We start from the raw sequence: 20,402 nt of genomic DNA, 5'->3' as shown, positions 1-20,402 counted from the left end.
ACTGCAAGTAGTAGCTACAAATTGCTAATTTATCTGAGACCTTCACTTGCATGATGTCATCAATATTTATCTCGAGGTAAGGAAGGTGATACCCAGGAGAAGTAGGGGTCCAAATGTAATCTAATAAATCAATTTCATATAGGGCTATTATAAATTAAATATTGTACAATTTATTTATATAAATCCATAGATTTTTTTACAAGTTTTATAGAAAAGAAATCTTCAAAAATAAACAAAAACAGCAGATTTACTCGATTACATCCGCGATTATCAGAATCATGACAGCTGATTAAGTTGGTCTGTTATGTCAGTGGTTCCCAAACTTTTTCATGTCACGGACCCCCAAATTGACACTAATTAGCCCCACGGCCTCCCAATTGAAAAGATATGCCATGGGACCCCATAAGAGAAGATTTTTTACGGCTCTAGCAGTGATTCTCAACCTGTTTAATTTCAAGGACCCCCAGTTGTACATGCATATTAGTCTACGGACCGCCATGTAATGACATTTCTATCTCTCGGACCCCCAATTTATATTGTAAAAGCAATGTTAATTTAACTCAGTTACAGTTACAGACCCATAAAGGTCCATTTGGTTCCAAACTATCATTTAGCTGGGGACCCCCTGGAACTCCCTCAAGGACCCCAGACCCCTGGGGGTCCCCGGACCCCACTTTGGGAACCACTGTGATATGTCATGTGTTGTTTCATTTCGTCGCTAGAGGCAGCGTTGTTTTTCTGGTGGCGGAAATGGAAAATAAGAAACAGAAGAAGAAGAAAGTCAACTCGCGCTTCCTTCCATGTCCTGTTTCTTTTCTTTTATTTAGCATGCTGCTATTGGCTAAGCAACAACTCTACGAAAACAACAATGGTAACTTTCTTCTTAAAAAGTTCATTTTTAAATGAACGGACTAGTTGTTCGGTAAACCATATAACATGGGGGTGGTTGATTAGTTGCAAGCTAATTATTTGAGAAAGGAACGCATTTTGGTTTAAACAAATGAACGTTGAGATTTTCCAGACTTTTGTTGAAATGTGCACATGGTGTGGTCACTGTGGTCACTTTTGTTGGCTATTTCTCTTTAGATAGATGCTAGTTATGCCACGCAAGGTTGTTTACTTAATCATTGTGCCATAGATTGCTTTTTAGTTATCCTGGTATCCTATCCTAGTTACTTTGGAAGCACCAGATTGTTTTTCTTTGCACTGCAGTGCACTCTCTATTTACTTTACCATGCATCCTATCCTTTTCATGCCATTTGATGTTTATCATTGGACATTGCAATTTTGAAAAAAAGGGTAAGGTCCGCACACTGGACAATGCTGCAAAGCTTAAAAGGGTTTTATTAAGGATTTGGTTCCTTACGTTCCTTTTGATGAATTGAAAATGGTGGGCCCGGCCCTATTGTAAACAAGTGTAATGCTTTATGGTGTCGTCCACTACTCCACTCACAGTTAACAGTTTTTGTATTGAGTTGTACTTGAAATGTACTGTAATTCTGCAAACTGTTGCATACTTCAATCAATCAAATACCATAGTGGACGTTACGTTTCGAGCATCTCGGCTCTTCATCAGACAATCACCTTCACCATTGTCTGTGATGGTGATCCCCCCCACTGTACAGTACGAATAGTACCAGTAAGTAACAGTACGTATAGTTGCACACCACAGTTCATACAGGTGTGATTTTTTTTGTATTGACCTGTACCCATTCTGCAAACTGAATACAAATTTCAATCAATCTGATGAAGAGCAGAGAGGCTCGAAACGTCACGTCCACTATGGTGTAAGGAACCTTAATAAAACCTTTTAAAGCATTATCCGGTGTGCGGACCTTACCTTTTTAATATTGTTCTAACCTCGGCCTGGGCACCTGGCTTTAAGTGAGTGGATGTGCATGCTTTATTTTATTGTACTTTTCTGAAACTGTGTGTGTGTGTGTGTGTGTGTGTGTGTGTGTGTGTGTGTGTGTGTGTGTGTGTGTAAAAAAGAAAATCCAGTGTTGAACATCCAGTGCCACAGATTGGGATTATTTCACGGAGCAGCATCCGCAGTAACTGGAGCCACCGTGGACTAGGAGGTGTCAGCCCTGTTACAGTCATGATGAACGAGGATGAGGACAGCTTGGTGATGACTCGAGAGGAGCTGCATAAATACATCAAGGAGATGGTGAAGGAGAAGCAGGCGGGGCTGTTGAACCCAGGAACAGTGCAGAACAGCAGCTCACAGTCCCTGACTGAGAGGAGAGATCGACGGCTGAAAGCCTTCCACAACCTCTTCCAGTGAGTGCCTTTGAAGTTTGCACACACACACACACACACACACACACACACACACACACACAGTATGTACAGTACATTCAATATGTATATGGTCACTGTTGGGTGGAAACATCAAATGTAAAAAAAAATTACTTTTCAGGAAATGGTTTGTACTAACTTGAGGTATAAAATAGTTAAGACTCACTTTCAATAAAAAATGCAAAACTAGCCGATCTACAAGCCTACAATGCACTGTGTTTTTTGCTTGTAGATGTCATCGTGTGTGATGTAGGGCATACTACATTTATGGGGAAAAAATGGTGATACAGGTTTCTGCCCGACAGCAACAATATACTGTCAAAGTTATATATTAACATAACATATGTGAGGAGAATATATAGATGATCGCTGATTGTGCCTGGCAGGTCTGTGGAAGAATGTGAAGCTAGCATGAAGGAACTGTACACTTTGCTGGAAATGGAGTACAAGGACTCGGATTCAGAGACAGAAATCCAAGTCTGTACCAACTCTGACGAAGAAGCTGTCTCAAACGGATACGATGGTGATGCTGATACATTAGATGGTGATGCTGATGTTGATGCTGATTCTGCTGCAGACAACAGTAAGGAAGCATGTTGTGTCCGCTGAAAACATAAATGTATAGCTTTATTAGCTTCATGTGTATTGTGTATTTAAGATGCCTCTTTTGTATTTAGAATAGACAACGAGATGTTCACATGACCATTTGCCACTTCTGTTATACAGTAACCGTATACTATGTGGATGTTAGCCAGCACCGTTTCACATTTATTAGATTCATTTCTGGATCTTTCTCTAGCTCCGCAAGTATGAAAAAGATGAAGAACAAAATGACTAATGTGGGATTTACAAGAACAGCTCTCATTAAAAAGAAATCTAGTTAACAAAGAGTCACAACATATTTTATTAACATAAAAAGTGATGATGTAGTGATTTCAGTAAAATAGCACAATTTCTTAATATTTTCACACTTTTCTCCTTCCTAGGTGATATGCCTCATTTATCCACTGCGAGCCTTGTCAGCCCTGTGACCCTGAACAGTCCTGCTGCTGAATCACAACACGGACCACAGACCAGCAGTGTTGAGGATTCACACAAACACCCACAGGGAGAACCATCCACTTCTCTTCAGGTTAACCTGCATCCAGTTGTGCTCCTTTCCAAACTCTCCCAGGAAATTATTCGCCGTCCTCTTCCTCCACGGGCTGCACGCCTGAAAGTTGTGAAACAAAAAAAGGACAAAAAGGAGGAGGAAGAGGAGGATGAGCATAGTGACTGTGATTCTGAGGACTCGTACAAACCAAAGGAGGACGACCGAAACAGCAGCAGCAGCAGAAGCAGCAGCAGCAGCAGCGGCAGTGAATGGTCATACAGTGGCTCAGATTCGCTGTCAAAAAGGAAGAGAGAAAAGCATAAGAAAAGGAAGACAATGACGCCACAAGTGATGCCACAAGTGATGCCACAAGTGATGCCACAAGTATTCACCAATGTTACGAGTACAGCACAGCAGAAGACCACCATCACTGATGCAAACAAAGTGACTTTCCCACAGACAAATGTCACAACAACAAAGATAACGCCCAAGCTAAATGCAGGTAAACTGTGTTTTAATGCAATGTTTGTAACTACAATGCTAAACTCATGACATCACTGGAGTCATGGGCATGCTTTAGCCAAGGGATTGATACTGTGGTCACTGAATTGTTGTTAAAGAGTGACAATGAGTGCATTATCTGGCAGTGGCAGCTGCTGTGGCGATGTGCCCGGCATGGAAGCAGCTGGCGGAGCAAATTGGTCTGATTTCAATCATTTCATTTGCAGTTTCTCAACATTCTCTTTACTTTGCCACATATGTCAGAATTGTAACATTGGTATGGCTTTAGTAAAGCCTATATTTCCCTTCTTGGCACCATTGCCCTTTTCGGCTGCTTCATTCAATATTCGGTCACTTCCACCCTAGTAGGCTGCAGGTGTAATGCAGGTAATCGATGTATTGCCAGATTTTGTAAGAGAATCAAGTCAGCCTGTGTCTGTGAAAATAAGCCCAAAAGAAGCAACTAGGCAAAGTTTTACCACTTTACGTCGTCTATTTGAAATGAGTAGATCTGCAAGCTCATAACGTGTCGCATCGTGACGTAGATACAAGTTTACTGCTGTTTTTAATCCAGTCATGTTTGTGGTCACACTATCTTGCAGGAGATTCATGTGCGCTTGTGGTTTCCTCCATCTCACAAGCCACAAACCCTGTAGCCACAAAACCGCCCGACCTGCCAGAAGAGGAGGTAAAGGTTGGCATGGAGGTCTTAGCCATGAGGAAGCCCAGCTGCGGGGAACAGGGAAAAATAAAGTGGGAACAGGGAAAAATAACGGAAATCATAACAAAAGGTGTGATAATATGTTCAGCACACACTCCTGATGATTTAGATACATTTTGGAATATTGTTTTTTGGCATGCATGGGGAGTAATGCAGCATTCGTTTGCTTAAATAATCCCACTGTTATTCCTTTTTTTCCCCTAAGTGATGTTGAAGTTGTGCTCCAAGTGAGAAACGATGTCAAAACATGAGTTCCATTGTAACTCGTATTACACTACTATTGTAACCCTTTGTTGTGCAAGAGAACTTCCTTCAAGGGTAATATAACGCGCAGCAATAGACTAATTTTCCTTTCCCAACAGTTATTACAAGGAATCACATATTTACTGGGAGTCTGGGAAACAGTGTTAGAAATTATGGAATTACTACTTCTGGTTCATTGATCACACTGCACAGAATTAACAGAAAATGATTATTTGGTATAATATATCCTGCCCAAGTAGCTGCTGTACAACCCAATGATCTACTATATGAATTAATTGCACAAAATAAACGCTCTTACTCCTAGTATGTCGCCATGCATAACAAATAGAAGGAAAACAAATCAATATATTTTCCTATTTCATTTAAAATCCACACTTTCAAAGCATTAAATAAGTCTCTGCAAGTGAATTTTCTTTCATACTTTCTAATAAGACTGATGGGTGTGTTGTGCATAGTCTGGTGTGTGATTTGAAATACACACATTACTTTAAGCTTTACTGCTCCAATTGCTATTATTATTTTTGGTTTCACACAAGAAATACATGTTCAACTCCTCATTCACAGACGACGTGCAGAAGTACAAGGTAGAAGTAGGAACAGAGAAGACCCTGTTATCTGGACACCACATTGCGTTTTCCTACACACCGGCTCTGGAGCGGCTGTACGTTGGCGCTCGTGTGGTTGCCAAGTATCAAATGTCTCACAAGTCCTGGTTCCACGCTGGTGTCCTGGTGGAGCTCCCCAATAGAAAGAACCGCATGAGGTTAGTGTGTGTGTGTGCGTGTGCGTGTGCGCGTGCGAGCGAGCGAGGGTTATAACAGTTAATTACAGTTTAATTTCATTACATAACCCTGGCATTTTGGGTGGATATGAAATTAATCATAGTTTTCCCTGCTTTTTTTTTTTTTTTAATCTTGCCTCTGACACGAACATACCCAATATTACAATACAAATTAAATAAAAAACCACCAATAGATTTTCACAAAAGTAAGTCAATATACAAAATAAAAAAGTATAACCTCATTGTATTTGTGTGTGCTGTGCACATCAGGGTGATAAACAATCCTATTGTGCTAGATTTAGGTGTGTTTGGTACAGTATAGTGTCTGGTAAGGTTATGGTACATACAGTATAGTGTGTCTGGTAAGGTTATCCAGCAATCTCTTTCTCTTATGGTAATAACTAATGAGACGGCCGGCCTAAATTCTGTCTAATGGATAGGAGGTTTTTAATCTGATCCAGTTTGAGGTTTTTTCCATAAAACATGTTTCCATCTTTCAGGTTCCTGGTCTTCTTTGACGATGGCTCTCCCTCCTATGTTGGTCTGCCTCTTCTTCACCTGGTGTGCCGACCATGTAAGATGGACACGTTATTAATCTGTTATGTTGATTTCTATGTACTGTTTGTTCTGTTTTTATCTTTTTCTATGTACTGTTGTTGCTGCTCTGTTTCTTTTATCGTTGGTTAATCTCTGATTGTGATCTTGTTTTATTATTATTTTATTGTACAGCACCAACACAAACATTAAATGCCATTGATAATGAATGGCCTGTTTTGAGTGTAGTTTGTGTAAACACAAACATTAAAAGACTAATAATGATTGGCCAGAATGAGATGATGATAAGAGCACCCCTCACTTCACACGGGTGTGATTTTATGTAATACTGTTTTCAATAAACAGATGTTGATTTGTCTTTTTGTGTGACAGTGGAGGACGCGACTGAGGATCTTGCTGAGGAGACACACAAGTCCTTTGTCCAGGAATATTTGAAGGTCTGGCCGAACCCTGCATTAGCCCAATATAGGGTTGGACAGGCATTGAAAGTGGAGTTTGAGGGAGCTCTGAGGCAGTGTGAAGTGAACGAGATGGACTGCAGCTTGATTCAAATTACTTTTAAGGTGAGCTGCTTTTCAACAGCCCTCCTGTAAATAGTGAATATAATAATCGTTAATTCCTTTGATGTTTCAGACATGTATCTGAAAAACAGTCTATGGCAGAATGAGCTTCAAATACATTTATACTAGAAAGCAGCTGGTAGTAAGTAAAAAAATCACACCCGTGTGAACTGAGTGGTGCAAGGTCTTATATAGCCTGATCAGCTGTGGTCTGACGTAATGTCAGTGACCATAGTAACCATGCAAATTTTTTTGGGTCCCACGTACAGGTACACACACGTACAGGTACACACAAACATAGATACAGACAAAGCTGGTTGTTGGAGTGGTTTGCACCACTCAAAAAGCACACCCCTGTGAAGTGAGGGGCGCTATCATCATCAGGGACGTGCACACATAGACATCAAAGGGGGCCCTTTACACAGTATTTTGTGTTGAACAAATTTTGTTTAGAAATCCATGTCGTACACCGCATCTCCACTAGCTAAAGAGTGCTCGGTTGCGCCCCGAAAATAGCTGATCTACAAGCTCTCAACGCATTGTAGATCTTAACAGGGTTTCTGCCCCTGTAACACTCTCTGCACGTCCCAGCTCATCATCATACATATATACAACGGGTGTCCGCCGTGGCACAATCGTTATGCAATGCTCAACCCAATGGCACATCTCCCAACCAATCACATCACACCGGCCAATCACAATTTGCATCCTCATTTTTCCGTCTTCAATGTTTGTGTTTTTACACCAACCCGGAAAGCTGGGCATAGGAGGCGCTAGGCAGCGCCGCTCAATAAAAGCCATACACTTCATTTACATGATGCTGAAACCTGGAAGTTATCTAGATATTAACCTTTGGGGCTTTATGGGTGAACGAATGTTTCAGACTCTGTAGGACCTGTCCAGGACTTGATGCTTCCAGCTCCCTGGTGCAAAGCAAGGGGTAGTAATGACTGACCGACAGGATGATTAAACACAGAGACGAAGTTGAGGTTAATCATCCTGAAGGGCATTATTTTTAAAACAACTACCACTGTGTCATACATTATCCTGCTTATTACATGGCTACTTTAGTAATACATTAATAATATATGGACCCAAAAGTAACAACAAGACGAGGTATTTTCTTGCTTACGGTAATGATTTGAAAGTATCACGCTGGCCGTGTGCCCAAATTCAGCAGTACAGTCGCCTCGGAAAACAAGGAATTGAGTTGATCAAATAGAATACATTTTCTGTTACGGCATCGTCTATTTCTCGCTTCAAATGTTTTCAAAAACATTCTTGAGAGCAATGTTTAGTTGTAAATGACATGGATGTCATGTTGGATACAGCATAAATCCAAGCAGCGCAGCAGGTGCTCTGAGGCTTTGATTAGACAGCGGTCTGTTATTGAGCGGTCAAGCGGAGCAGTCATTATCAAGAAATAACACACCGCTGAATTCAGCGATTGACCTTGCGCTCTCCTGATTGGCTGAAATTGGCAATTCACCTGTAAAACGTATTTTCTGTTTATTTAAGGGCGGGGAGACCCCTGTTACTGACCAAACACTACAGTCTAGCAACTGATTGCTATCAGAATTAACCAAATGCATTTTGTCCTAACCAAAAACATATCACCTATCCTCTGTCAGGAATGATCATGCTGCCTGCCATTGTGCATGTTGGTTCACTGGAAAAACTCTGTTGCACTAAATGGAACAGAGCCTTAATTACTCCTTTTTCACGGCAGACATATTGGCATAAATTGTTGAGTAATGTTACTTCCTTAAAGCCCTAACCACACCAAAGGGTCAAGGCGGTTTTAGCGTTAACTCCTTGCAACCATTTGGACCCAAGGAGTTGCATGGTTGGTGACCCTTTGGTGTGGTTAGGGCTTAACAGGTGATGATACTAATTAAGATTGTCTTACATTCAGGTCAAACAGTTAGATCACTGGAAAGGCTCTGTGTTACACTAAATGGAACTGCGCCTTAATTAGTATTGTAACACCTGTGAAGGAAGAACATAAAATTGACTATTATATGGCTGCATTGAAGATCTATTGTCTGTCTGTACTTGATCAACTATTAATTATCAGCTATAGTTATGTTTACCTTGTCATGATACGTCTGTGAAAGGGGTTATTTTAACAAACTAAAAATGTAATTTTAATATCTTGGTATTACTTATAATTCATGTTGTGTATGCCAAATGTGTCGATCAAAACATGCAATAATGGTGGTCTGCATGTCATACTCAGGAGTGTGATCAACATAAGGAGTGGATATACCGGGGCTCGATCCGCCTCGAACACATTGTCAACATGAAGAGACATACAGCGGACAATACGAAGGATTCACGCAAGGATAACACATCTTTCATCTCCCCACCAGGTTAGTCTGTGCTCATTCAGTGAAGTCATAATAATAAAGAGTAGTCCAAACCCGGGGATGTATGCAGCCAAACTACGTGCAGACTTGGGACCCAGCTGTCCTGTAGAGATAGATCCAGGTGTGAAAAATGCATGAGAATAGCCACATAATGTCTCTGACCGTTGTAGCACGCTGCTTTTATGGGTACTATGGGTAATTACTGACACCGTTTGGTAATTAAAGCTTCAGCGTTTCATAAATAGACAGACGGACAGACAGTTTTCTTCATTTAATATGCAAGCATTAGCTCTTCAGGCAGGTTGTTCCAGAACCAAATAAACGTAAATGTGTGTCGTGACTCTAATACAATTCTAAAACGGGTTAAGGTTGTTTTAGTTTAGTTTTTATTTGTTTTAGTGTAGTTTTCAGACTAGTACACACACACACACACACAGTCACACACACACACACACACACACACACACACACACACACACACACACACACACACGCACAGAGAGAGAGAGACACAGACTCTCTGAGTTTGTTGTCATTTATACCCCATAACTGTCCTGTCACGCCTCGGCGCCTGGGTGTAGACTGTTCTGTTTTTATCATTGCAAACCACAGATTTAGGATTTGGTTGCAAAGTGCATCGCGAGTCATTGACGTGGACTCAGCTTTAGTGTGTTATTGTAATATGAGATATTTGTTAGGGGCGAGATTCAAAAAGGTCAGTAAATTGATTGTATAATACAAACAAAACATCATATCATTTAGAAATTGATTCACAGTTAAAACTGGCACAACTAATAAAATGTAAGGTGGATTTGAAATACTATACTCATTTATGAAATAAATCGACAAAGATGAAAGCTAAGGACTTTTTCTCTGAGAACTCACTCCTCCTTCTCACTGCCTCTTTCCGTTTGTCAGTAACCTCAACACAGACCATCCATCCAAGCAAGCCCCCTCAGACCAGCCCTTCCAACCCAAGCACCAGTGCTAAGAAGTAAGCGCTGTGACGGATTCTACATAAGCAATGCAGTTTAATGGTTAATGTGGTTAAATGCTAACGTGACATGGATGCGTTCCAGGTCTCAATGGATTAAGCTGACTGTAACATTTAATTGTTGTTTTGGATCCTTATAATATTTTATAATTTGTCTGTAATGGTCTAATACGGTCTGTAGTGAACACGGAATAAAGTGCTATCATTTATGGGGTTTGTTTTATTACTAGATGAGGGCACTACACTGTGGTGCAAATATTTGTGTACTACCGCTTTACAGTCCATTTAATTACACCCTCGCCCTGTGACTACAACAAATCCACTCTGGGTGTGCTGTAGTCACTGTCCACTGTCACAGTGACATCTCAGGATAGTTTTAATTTAAACTCTGCATATGGCCAGCCAAGGTTCCATTTTTTTATTTTATTTTTATCACAAGTTGTCAACTGAAGTAATTTACCTCGTAACTTTGTTAAAATAGAATTGTTATAAAATCTTGATTTATTATCATCATTGTCAATGTTAATTGTTTTTACATGCCTATCTTTTTATACTTATTAGGGGGACAGATCAGCTGCTAGTCACCAACATACCAACTTCTAAGCTGGTCAAATACAGCCCTCACCGTTGCTGCCCTGCCTGTTTGGACCGAAACAGGCCCAAAGATGCGAAAAAGCCACACAGCGAACGCAACCCACTTCTGGCTCCTCTGTTCTTTGGGTTTCACCGTGTGAAAGCTCGCAAGAAGAATGGCACTGATGAGGTACTCTCTCATTTAACACGTTACCATAGGTGGGATCGTGAGGCTAGTGCCAGTGAAATACGCGAAATAAGCAAAGATGAAGAGCCACATCCGCCCGACCTGGAAGTGGGGGGAGGAAAACGGAAATGAAAATTCCGCTGGCTTATGCTATGTCTATGGGAACGCAGTTTTTAGGATCGTAATATCTCGGATTCTTTTTTTTGGACCAAAACTAGCTTGATTTGCTCATTTCTCTAACCAATATGATCCTCTGTTACAAAATTTATGTTTTGGGTAAATTAAATAACATTCACGTTTTTTTTTTTTTTTAAACATTCACGTTTTTGACTTCCTGACTCTGTTTCCCAGTGAAACACCTTTCAAAATAAATAGGTTTTGCTGCATTGAAATGAACAAGCGTCACACCCGGAGTACACATTTCAGCCACCAGATGGTGGTGTCGGCAGTTAATGATCACTAGTTTCCATCTGGTTCTGTTTTCTGCTTGACTCCTGCCTCCTGCAAGTTGTCTCTCACCGCAACCATGAACCAAAAATGGCCGATCTACAAGCTCAAAACGTGTCACATTGCGACGCGTTTTGAGCTTGTAGATCAGCTATTTTTGCTATATTTTTTAATTGGAATCCTTTTTATTTAATTTTAAATGCATTTCGTTATAGTTTTTTAATGTTTATTTTATTTGGAAAAAGCAGTGCAGTATAGAATGCCTATTTCTTAGACATAGAAAAAGTAATTAGTGCATTTCCCAGGTTTTTTTTTTTTTTTTTTTTCTCCCTCGTCCCCATGTCACCCGCCCTCCAAGTGACTCCATCTCCAATGTCTCTGTATAATCCTCGCTTTCTTCAGATGGATTACATATGGCATCCATACAACAAGTAACAGGGGCAACAGGGCAACATCACTTCAGAGTGTACATTTCAGAGGGAGAAAAAGAAAAAAGAGTGGGCAGAACAAAAAGACAATGACTAAAACCAAGAAACGCAAGTATTTACAGTATTGCTGAGGGGAACAAAAACAAAACCGCTTTGGACTTCGACCATGAGAGGAGGAAGGGTGTCTTAAACATTCTTTACAAAGATCATAAAGCAGGCAATTAGGACCAGTGAGATCACACACAGTCTGCTCTCAGTGGGGCAATATGTACTATCCAGTTGTTCCAAATTTGGTAGAATTTGTCTAGTCTAGTTCTCAGGACTATCCCGTGCCAATCGTCCATTGTGGATGTGATTGGGGTTAGCCATCTTCTTGTAATTGTAATCGAAATGGAAAAATGAAAGTATTTACAATAACGCTGAGGGGAGAAAAAACTAGACTGCGACCAAAAGAGGATGAAGGGGTGCCAACGGTTTTGACTGATATTTTGCAATAGGTATGGTATATGGCAATGCATATTTAGCATAAAAATCACATCATCATACATCATCTCATTCCAGCCAATCACAATTAGCGTCCTCACCTTTGTCTTCGATGTTTGTGTTTACACACTTTTGCCTTCAATGTTTCTGCTTGTCGAGCTTGTATAAAAGTAGTACCCTACTACCCATTATATAAAGAGACACCACCTACAAATGAGGTTATCCTGCCTATGAAAAGGTTTTGTTTTATTGAATGTTTATTGATTGTTTCCCTCAAAGGAGTCGTCAAGCCACCTCTACTACAGGACTCCATGTGGATTGTGTCTCACCAACATGGCGAAGGTGCAGGACTACCTTTTCAAGACTCGCTGTGACTTCCTGTCTCTGGAGATGTTCTGCTTGGACCCTGAGGTGTCCATCTCCTTGACCCGAAAGCCCCTGCCCCAAGTGGTATTAAACCTAGACTTCGCCAATGGCAAGGAGCTCAGAAAGATCTCCTGTGTCAACGAGATCAACCGTGAGCGACCTCCCTCTGTGATGTACAGGCCGGACCGCGTGACAACTGACGGCATCTCTATCAACACCTCCCCTGACTTTCTGGTGGGCTGTGACTGCACGGATGGCTGCGGTGATAGGTATGTGTTTGTACAGAAGACCTGGAAGGTGCCATATGTACGTACATATGATGGAACTCAAAAGTGCAACCACGATTACTTATTAAAAAAACAAAACAAACATTGGGGTCACCCTGGTGGCGCAGGAGTTAAATTTACCACCATTTGCAGTAGACATGGGGTTTGAATCCTAGACGATTTGGCCGGGATCTCCAACAAACACATTTAGCCATGTTTGTGGGAGGGAAGGAGGGCGGGAAGGGCGATTTCTGTCACTGCACTCCCAATTCTTACAGGTTGGTCAGGGCGTCTGTTCAGTGGTATTAGTACCCTCCGCATGCGTTATGTCCCCCCCAGTGAAACACCTCACTGTCGTGTGAAAAGAAGACGATCTTGATGTCACACATGCCATAGTCACGTTGTTGTCTGTGCTCTCCCTAGGACCAACTGTTGGCAAAATTGCCTAGAATACAAAGGGCAATTGGCATCAGTGTTGATTTCGTCGACTAAAACTAAGATGAAAAATATTCGTCGACTGCATTTTTCACTGATAAACTAAATGAATACTAAGATATGATTACTAAAACTAAGTAGTCGCAGTGCAGTGAGCTTGTAGATTGGCTATTTTCAGCAAATGTAAAAACAGTCATTACGATGGCATTTAGGCCCGCCAAAATACATTTTAGTCGACTAAATCAACTGTAGATTTAGTCGACTAAAATCTTATGATATTTAGTCGACTAAAACTAGACTAACACTAAAACATTCCAGGTGACTAAAATATGACTAAAACTGAATTAAGTTTCATTCCAAAGACTATGACTAAAACTAAAATAGAAATGTGCTGCCAAAAACAACACTGATTAGCATAACCACTAAATTGGGAGGAAAAACAAAGGAAATTGTGTACAACCACGATTACATGAAAAACAATCCATGTGATCTCTTTTTGTCACTTCAGACTGGAGAAGACTTCTGACAATGTGTGTTTTTACTCTGCAGTGTGGTATGTTCCTGCATGCAGCTGACCGTTCAAAGCACTTCCCTGAGCACTGAGGGACCAGTGGATCAAAGTGCTGGATATTCTTACAAGAGATTGTACAATCACATTGTTACTGGGTGAGCTTATTCGTTAAGTCTATTTCATGATGTGTGTCTTTGAAATATGTATATACCGGGCCCGGTACGGTAGTACCATACCTAGTAGGCACTGGCAGCACAACAAAACTTATATTCAGAATTATAGATATAATACCAGTACAGAATTTGTGTAGACATGCGTGGATTCTTCAAAGAAATGTAGATTTCAAGACAATGTGGAGTGCATTAGTGTCACAACTAGGATGCACGGCACCCCATCCTAGTTGTGACTAGGATTAAGGAGCTTTCGGGTTAAGGAGATCAAGGTAGGAAAGAAGAAAGTTTGAGCGCTTTTACCACAAAAAAGTAAAGGGTTTCCATAAGTGCTTGTTGGTCATAACTCCTTATAACAACAGTGTGGATGAAAAAAGAAAGGCAAAAAAATACTAAAAAGAGGAAATAATGACACAATGCAGCAGAGCTCGCATGGAAGCAGCCTTCTCCCTCCATTGGTGCTCCCAGAATGACATATCCGTTTCTGTAATTAAATAAATATATGATTGCAGTCTTATATGATAGCAATCTAAACTTTCAGAGCCTCGTAAAACTGCTTTGCATTTTGCATTAATCTTTGCATTTTAAAGAGCAAAATCATCATACATGCCAAGTTTATTTCTTTTTGCCTGTTGGTGTTTAACCTGTGTTAATCAAGGAACACTTTCTAGGCTCCAAATTGCTTTTACAGCAGTTATGTTTCTAGTAGTACCGTTTTGTACAGAGGAGCGCTCTGTTAGTCTGTTCTCATAAGGGCTATATATAATATATATATAAAAAACAATGATTGAATTTAAATGTGTTGAGTTGACTTTTCAATATGCTTCATGGGTCTTCCTTTCCTTTGTCATTACTCCCATCTCCTCAGTATCTATGAGTGTAACGCTCTTTGCCGCTGTGATCCTTCTATGTGCTCCAACCGAGTGGTGCAGCATGGTATCCAGGTGAGGTTGGAGGTTTTCAAGACGGACAACCGAGGCTGGGGCGTCCGCTGTCTGGATGACGTCGCCATAGGGACCTTCGTTTGCACCTTCAGTGGTAATCATTTAGTTGGTGTTCCACTGCACTCTGACCGTCTGATGCGTTGTCCTAGTAATCCGTTATCATTAAAGATTAAAGCAGAGGTTTGCACTAAGAAAGGATCTGTTCACTTGTTTTTTTCATCAGTGTGACGGCTAAATGGCCTTCAGTGGTAAGTCACTCAGACAACTTCAGTTGACTGAGGGCTCTCTGACTGTCGATTCACAGTATGGTACAGGTGGACAATTTTCAATGACCAGAAAAGGGCAACTTTCACAACTATCCCAAAATATGATAGTCAAATCATCATATTTATCTGTCGAAACAGCTTTGACTTGGACCATTTTGACTACAATTTACAATTTAGGCATTTAGCAGACGCTCTTAATCCAGAGCGATTTACAGTAAGCAAGAACAACACTTGTTAATACATCAAATACATTTAAAAAAATAGTCATCAAGAATCATAAGTAAGCTAAGAACATCTGTCTAACAGTAGAATATCTGTACAATGAAACTGAGTATACACTATGGAGTGCTATGTCTACATAAAATGCTATCTAAGTTGAGCCTTTGCATATGCCATTAAGGTTACATTCCATAGTACCCATGTAATGCAAGCTTTGTATAGGGTATATCCTAAAGAAGAACATTACATGTACAATTTGATTTCCATCTTAACCCATTCTGGACGGGAACCCCTTTTGGTGTTTTAAGCATTATGTTATGCTTTAACTATTGAAAAATAGCAAATCTACAAGCTTGCTACGAGCTTGTAGATCTGCTATTTTTGAAAAATCGTGAAAGTGTGTGCAAATCTCTGAATATATATATACTGTATTATTTCACAGCAAACGTTTTTAAGTTAAGTTTGAGCACCACTGTTATAGAAACAGGGTTTTCAGAAAACTGTCAGGATTTAGAAGACATTTTAAAAATGTCGATGTCAGGCCTAAAGGGGTTAAATCGACCTTACTGCAGTGACTTCCATAGGAAGTGGACTGTTGCACTCTGTGCACACCTGACCAAGTATTTTGCAATAAATCATATTTAGTACAGCAGGTACGCTAGTGGAGAAATTAGTAATTTTCCATCACGTTGGACTCCATTCTTCAAGTCCCCTCTCTCTCTCTCTCCCCCTCCTCCATCCCTCCATCTCTCCACAGGTAGAATTCAGAACAGGGGGAAAAGGATCCTCGGTCCAAATGAATACTGTGTAAGGTTGAACCACATAGAAGCGGCTGAGATACACAAGGTGGATTATGAGACCGAAGCCTACTGTTCCGATAGTGAAACAGGTACAGATGAGATGGGATTCTTTTCTTCAGCTGTAAAAGCCATTTGTATAGTTTTATATTGTCTATATATCCTGTAATCTTTTATTATTTATCATATTCCATGACCCATCAGCTGAGGACCAGATAGATTCTGACTCTGTCCCGTCCACTGAATTGAGGTACACCACGAAACCGGGCTATAGCACCAAAAGCATGGGAGCTACAGTGGGACTAGAGAAAGATAGCCGGAAAAAAACACAAAACGGTATGTTTTGCATTCAATGCTCGTTCCTCTGTTTGCTATGCACCATTTTTCTCATTACCAAATTGGGCTTTTTTATGGATTTTTTTGTTACCACTGTAGCAAAAATGAATACACAGATTTCCACAAAATGATTTTGTTTATGTCAAGCGATTATGGTATTGATGTGTTTTTAGATTGATTGAATAATCGAGAGGCATGTTTTATTTTTATAATACAAGATACACAACAATGAATCACATTTTTAAATGATTAATCTGATTAGCCACTTAAACCCTATTTTGTACTTTGTCGATCAACAGTGTCGCACAAAAATGGTGATGTGTTGTTGTGATTCACGATGCGTTGTAAGATGGTAGTTCTGCTATTTTTAAATATATTGTTATCAATGAAATTGATATGATCGATTACCTGTTGCACCACTACTCTTGGCGGACAGAGGTGATATGTCAGATTTTTTTACATGTCGTCCTCACAAGAGAACTTACCAGTTCTTTCAATGTTAGAAGACCTGCCTCAGACTGAAATACTGATATTTGTATGTTTCTCGTAGACCCTAAAAAGACAGCTGGCCCTGCAAAAAGCTCTGAATCTACCTCAAACGCGAAAGGACCACAGAAATCCACTACCCCCGTTACCACGGTGATGACCAGGCATTTCTTTGATGGGGAGGACCAGTGCTACATCGTCAATGCTAGTTTGGAAGGGAATATAGCGCGATTTTTCAACGTGAGTTCTCATGCGGCTGGGATTACACTGTTCTGTCAAAACAGCCACTTTATTTCCAAGTTCACAAAATGTCACTGAATATGAGAACAAACTGAATGGCTGGACATTTCCTTTCTCTCTTACAGCACAGCTGTAGCCCCAATATGTTCGTGCAGAATGTCTTTGTGGATACACATGACATTAGGGTTCCCTGGCTGGCTTTTTTCACCACCGAGTGAGTGTCCACCTGATACTGTCTGATAGAATTGGTTGAATGCTTTTGACCAACATGTACAGCATAATGATCATAAATCATGTTTAATTTGTGATTTATCCTCTTTTTGTTTCAGGGTCATCAAATCTGGTACAGAGTTGACCTGGAACTACAGATCTATTGTAGGAGGGGCAGATGATGTCTCAAACAGTGTGCAATGTCATTGTGGTTCTGAAACCTGTCATGGTAAATTGTAGTATATCAATTGAGAAGTGTGGAAGCTGCTAGATGCAAAAGGTTTTGCTTATAGTAGCTGTCTTTCAATAATGCACAAGTGCAATTTATAGTTGCCTTTTTGTGTATTTTTTTTCTTTTTTTTTTTTAAGGTCAGGTCTGTTATTGCTTCATGTTTTTAGAATAAATATATATGCATGTATAGTGTATATAGTTGCCAAAAAGGCAGTATAAATGCAGTACCACCTGGTTGGTTCAGTTGCATGTGTTTTATTGACTGCCTTTTTGCATCTAATAGATTCCAGTATTTTTCAATTAATTATTTGAGGGCCTCTTTGGAAGCCCTATTCTCCCCACTTCTGTTAAAGATGGAATGCTGTGATTCCCCCCCCCCCCCCCCCCCCCCCCCCCCCCCTTTATTTGTTTGTATGTGGCCACACCCACCAGTTAATTTGAGTCAGAGTAATCTAGTAAGAGAGTGACGACACTAGCGTTGACTCCCATTGTAACAATAGAATGCAGAAGTGCTCATTCTATCTCAATGGGATAGACCTTTTGACTCGAAGGCTTTCAGCTTTCAGGAAGAAACCAAAAATACATAGGGAAGACCTATTTGAATATTATAACCACACCTGGGGGTCTATTAGACTCAGAGTATTGTTAACTTCATAGATGCATATAAAACAAAGTACAAAGATCACGGCACTCCATCTTTAAATCGGCTGTAGCGGGTAGCACGGGTCCATTTGGAACTGAAAACCAGATGTCCTAAATATCGACATGTATATACTATATATAGTCTGTTATTAAGAATACAAGAGTGCTCGCCGCAAAACACACTTGCCCCCGGTCAAATCCAGAGACCTCAGGATGATCGCCACCAAGTATCCCCAAACATAACCTCAGTAAAACTTTGCCTAAACCTAACCTTATTCTTAAACGTAACCTCAGTAAAACTATGCCTAAACCCAACCTTATTCCAAAACGTAACCTCAGTAAAACTATGCCTAATCCTAACCTTATTCCTAAACGTAATCTCAGCAAAACTATGCCCTAAACCTAACCTTATTCCTAGTCTTAAAGGAGGACCATTTCCACGTGGTATGTGTCTCATAGGAGGACTGTGGTCACTTCAGAAACCTGTCTAACATTTAACAGTGACATCATCGGTTGACAAGATTGTTTTTATTTAAAAATAAATAAATAAATGTGTATATATATATAATTTTTGAGATTTGTGAGAACAATTATTATTACAGGTTTCTGAAATGTCAACAGCCTTCCTATGAGACACAGTAGAATTATTTTTGACATTATTATATGAGCATTAGTGAGGACCAATTATATGAAGATAGGTTGAAAATGGGTGAAGCTGTCCTTTAACCTCAGTAAAACTATGTATAACCTTAACCTCGATAAACAAAATGCAAGAATACAAGAACCGCTGGGGGCGAGTGTGTTTTGGGGTGAGCCTTACGGTTACCGTTATTACCGAGGCACAGGCACGTTAAACAGCTGATTAAAACCCAGCCAATGTCAAGTGCAGTGTGGAAAGGAGGCACTGGAGCAACTCAGACAGTTTAAGCCCTTATTTTATTATCAGGGTCTGAGTTGCTCCAGTGCCTCCTTCCCTGCTGTAACCTGTCCTGCCTCTGAGATGCACCAGACTGGCCTGCTATAGGCTAGAGGCGCGGTTGGAACTCCCTTCTGCTGTGTCAAGTGCAGTGTGTTTGAGGTTTTCTCTGAGGTTTAACGTAAATTATAAGGGAAAGTATAGTGAGCAAAAGCCACCAGGAACATCTGCCGGAAGCACTTTTGTGGTTATTAATGCAGTCAAGACAGGCATGTCTCGACATAGTCTTGCATATCCAGACCTTTCACGGCTCCTCCTCGCTCTCTGAAAGTCTGGCTATGCGAGACTAGGTCTCAACGTAACACTGCTCCCCTCCGGCGAGCTATATCGGGGAGGGGGAGGTGACAACAGACGGTTGCTCTCAACTGTGAAATGCTTTATAAAGCCTAGCTGAAAATATAATTGTAGAGTTTGTAGCCTGTCCCTTGGGTCTGGTAAACAGGTACAGACCCATCAAGGTCAGTTTTAATGTGAATTATCCACAGGTCAGTTTCGGACCCCGGGTCTAATTTTCCTTTGGTCTGTTTCGGAAAGGGTCCAATTCTTTGGACCTGTGTTACTCTCTAATCAGCTGGAATACATTCAGGAGCAATGCAATTATGTGGTTGTTCTTTGGAGTTAATTGTACTGTAACAAATGTTTTGTTAAAGAAAGAAGATAAAAATGTTAAGCAATGTTTAGATTTTAATAAACTGCTTTATCACAAAGTGTGCTCATTAGTCTTCTTTCGTGTAACATCAGATGTCCCAGGTCGAAGAGGCTGGCTTCCGAGGGTGGTCTGTATAAGGAGCAGGTGGTGATTATATGGTCGGTGGTCTGCTCAGGGTCACCGCACTCACATTCCGCACTGTCCGCCAAGCCCCACTTCTGCATTGATGCCTTGAAGCGACCAACCCCAGTTCATAGGTGGTTCATTGCCGGCGTGGCAGGTTGTCTCCTATGGTCCCATCTCCTGGGTCCCATATGTAGCGATGGATGCGGGAGGGCCCGCCTGACTCCCACTCCTGCTTCCAGGCTGCTGCCAGCCAGGCATCTCTGGAGATGTCTTC

The 20,402-nt window shown here is 40.7% G+C and overlaps 1 protein-coding gene across 2 annotated transcripts; it reads left to right on the top strand.

The window, feature by feature from the left end:
• Positions 1 to 732: 732 nt before the first annotated feature.
• On the top strand, positions 733 to 20,005 carry LOC306938863 (histone-lysine N-methyltransferase SETDB1-A-like). 2 transcript variants are annotated; one of them, XM_079523217.1, is made up of 19 exons: positions 733 to 871; positions 1,993 to 2,283; positions 2,688 to 2,884; positions 3,288 to 3,896; positions 4,498 to 4,686; positions 5,445 to 5,643; positions 6,162 to 6,235; positions 6,589 to 6,779; positions 9,016 to 9,148; positions 10,064 to 10,139; positions 10,701 to 10,902; positions 12,537 to 12,892; positions 13,874 to 13,990; positions 14,874 to 15,043; positions 16,192 to 16,323; positions 16,436 to 16,567; positions 17,118 to 17,293; positions 17,419 to 17,507; positions 17,623 to 20,005. In XM_079523217.1, exons 2-19 carry the CDS (start codon positions 2,102 to 2,104, stop codon positions 17,741 to 17,743), a joined length of 3,345 nt encoding a protein of 1,114 aa, XP_079379343.1. In that variant the 5' UTR covers positions 733 to 871; positions 1,993 to 2,101; the 3' UTR covers positions 17,744 to 20,005. The 2 variants fall into 2 exon arrangements, with proteins under 2 accessions (XP_079379343.1, XP_079379344.1); XM_079523218.1 differs by lacking the exon at positions 733 to 871 and adding an exon at positions 1,201 to 1,299.
• Positions 20,006 to 20,402: the final 397 nt, after the last annotated feature.

The sequence above is a fragment of the Electrona antarctica genome (assembly GCF_951216825.1).
Source record: "Electrona antarctica genome assembly, chromosome: 15".
Lineage (NCBI taxonomy): Eukaryota > Metazoa > Chordata > Actinopteri > Myctophiformes > Myctophidae > Electrona > Electrona antarctica.
The sequence above is the reverse complement of the archived record's forward strand: the minus strand, read 5'-3'. Positions and strand labels throughout refer to the sequence as shown.

Coding starts and splice junctions, on each gene's coding strand:
- LOC306938863 (XM_079523217.1), top strand. CDS start 2,102: ATGATGAACGAGGATGAGGACAGCTTGGTGATGACTCGAGAGGAGCTG. Junction 3,897..4,497: donor AACGCCCAAGCTAAATGCAG/GTAAACTGTGTT, acceptor ACTATCTTGCAG/GAGATTCATGTGCGCTTGTG. Junction 12,893..13,873: donor ACGGATGGCTGCGGTGATAG/GTATGTGTTTGT, acceptor TTTACTCTGCAG/TGTGGTATGTTCCTGCATGC.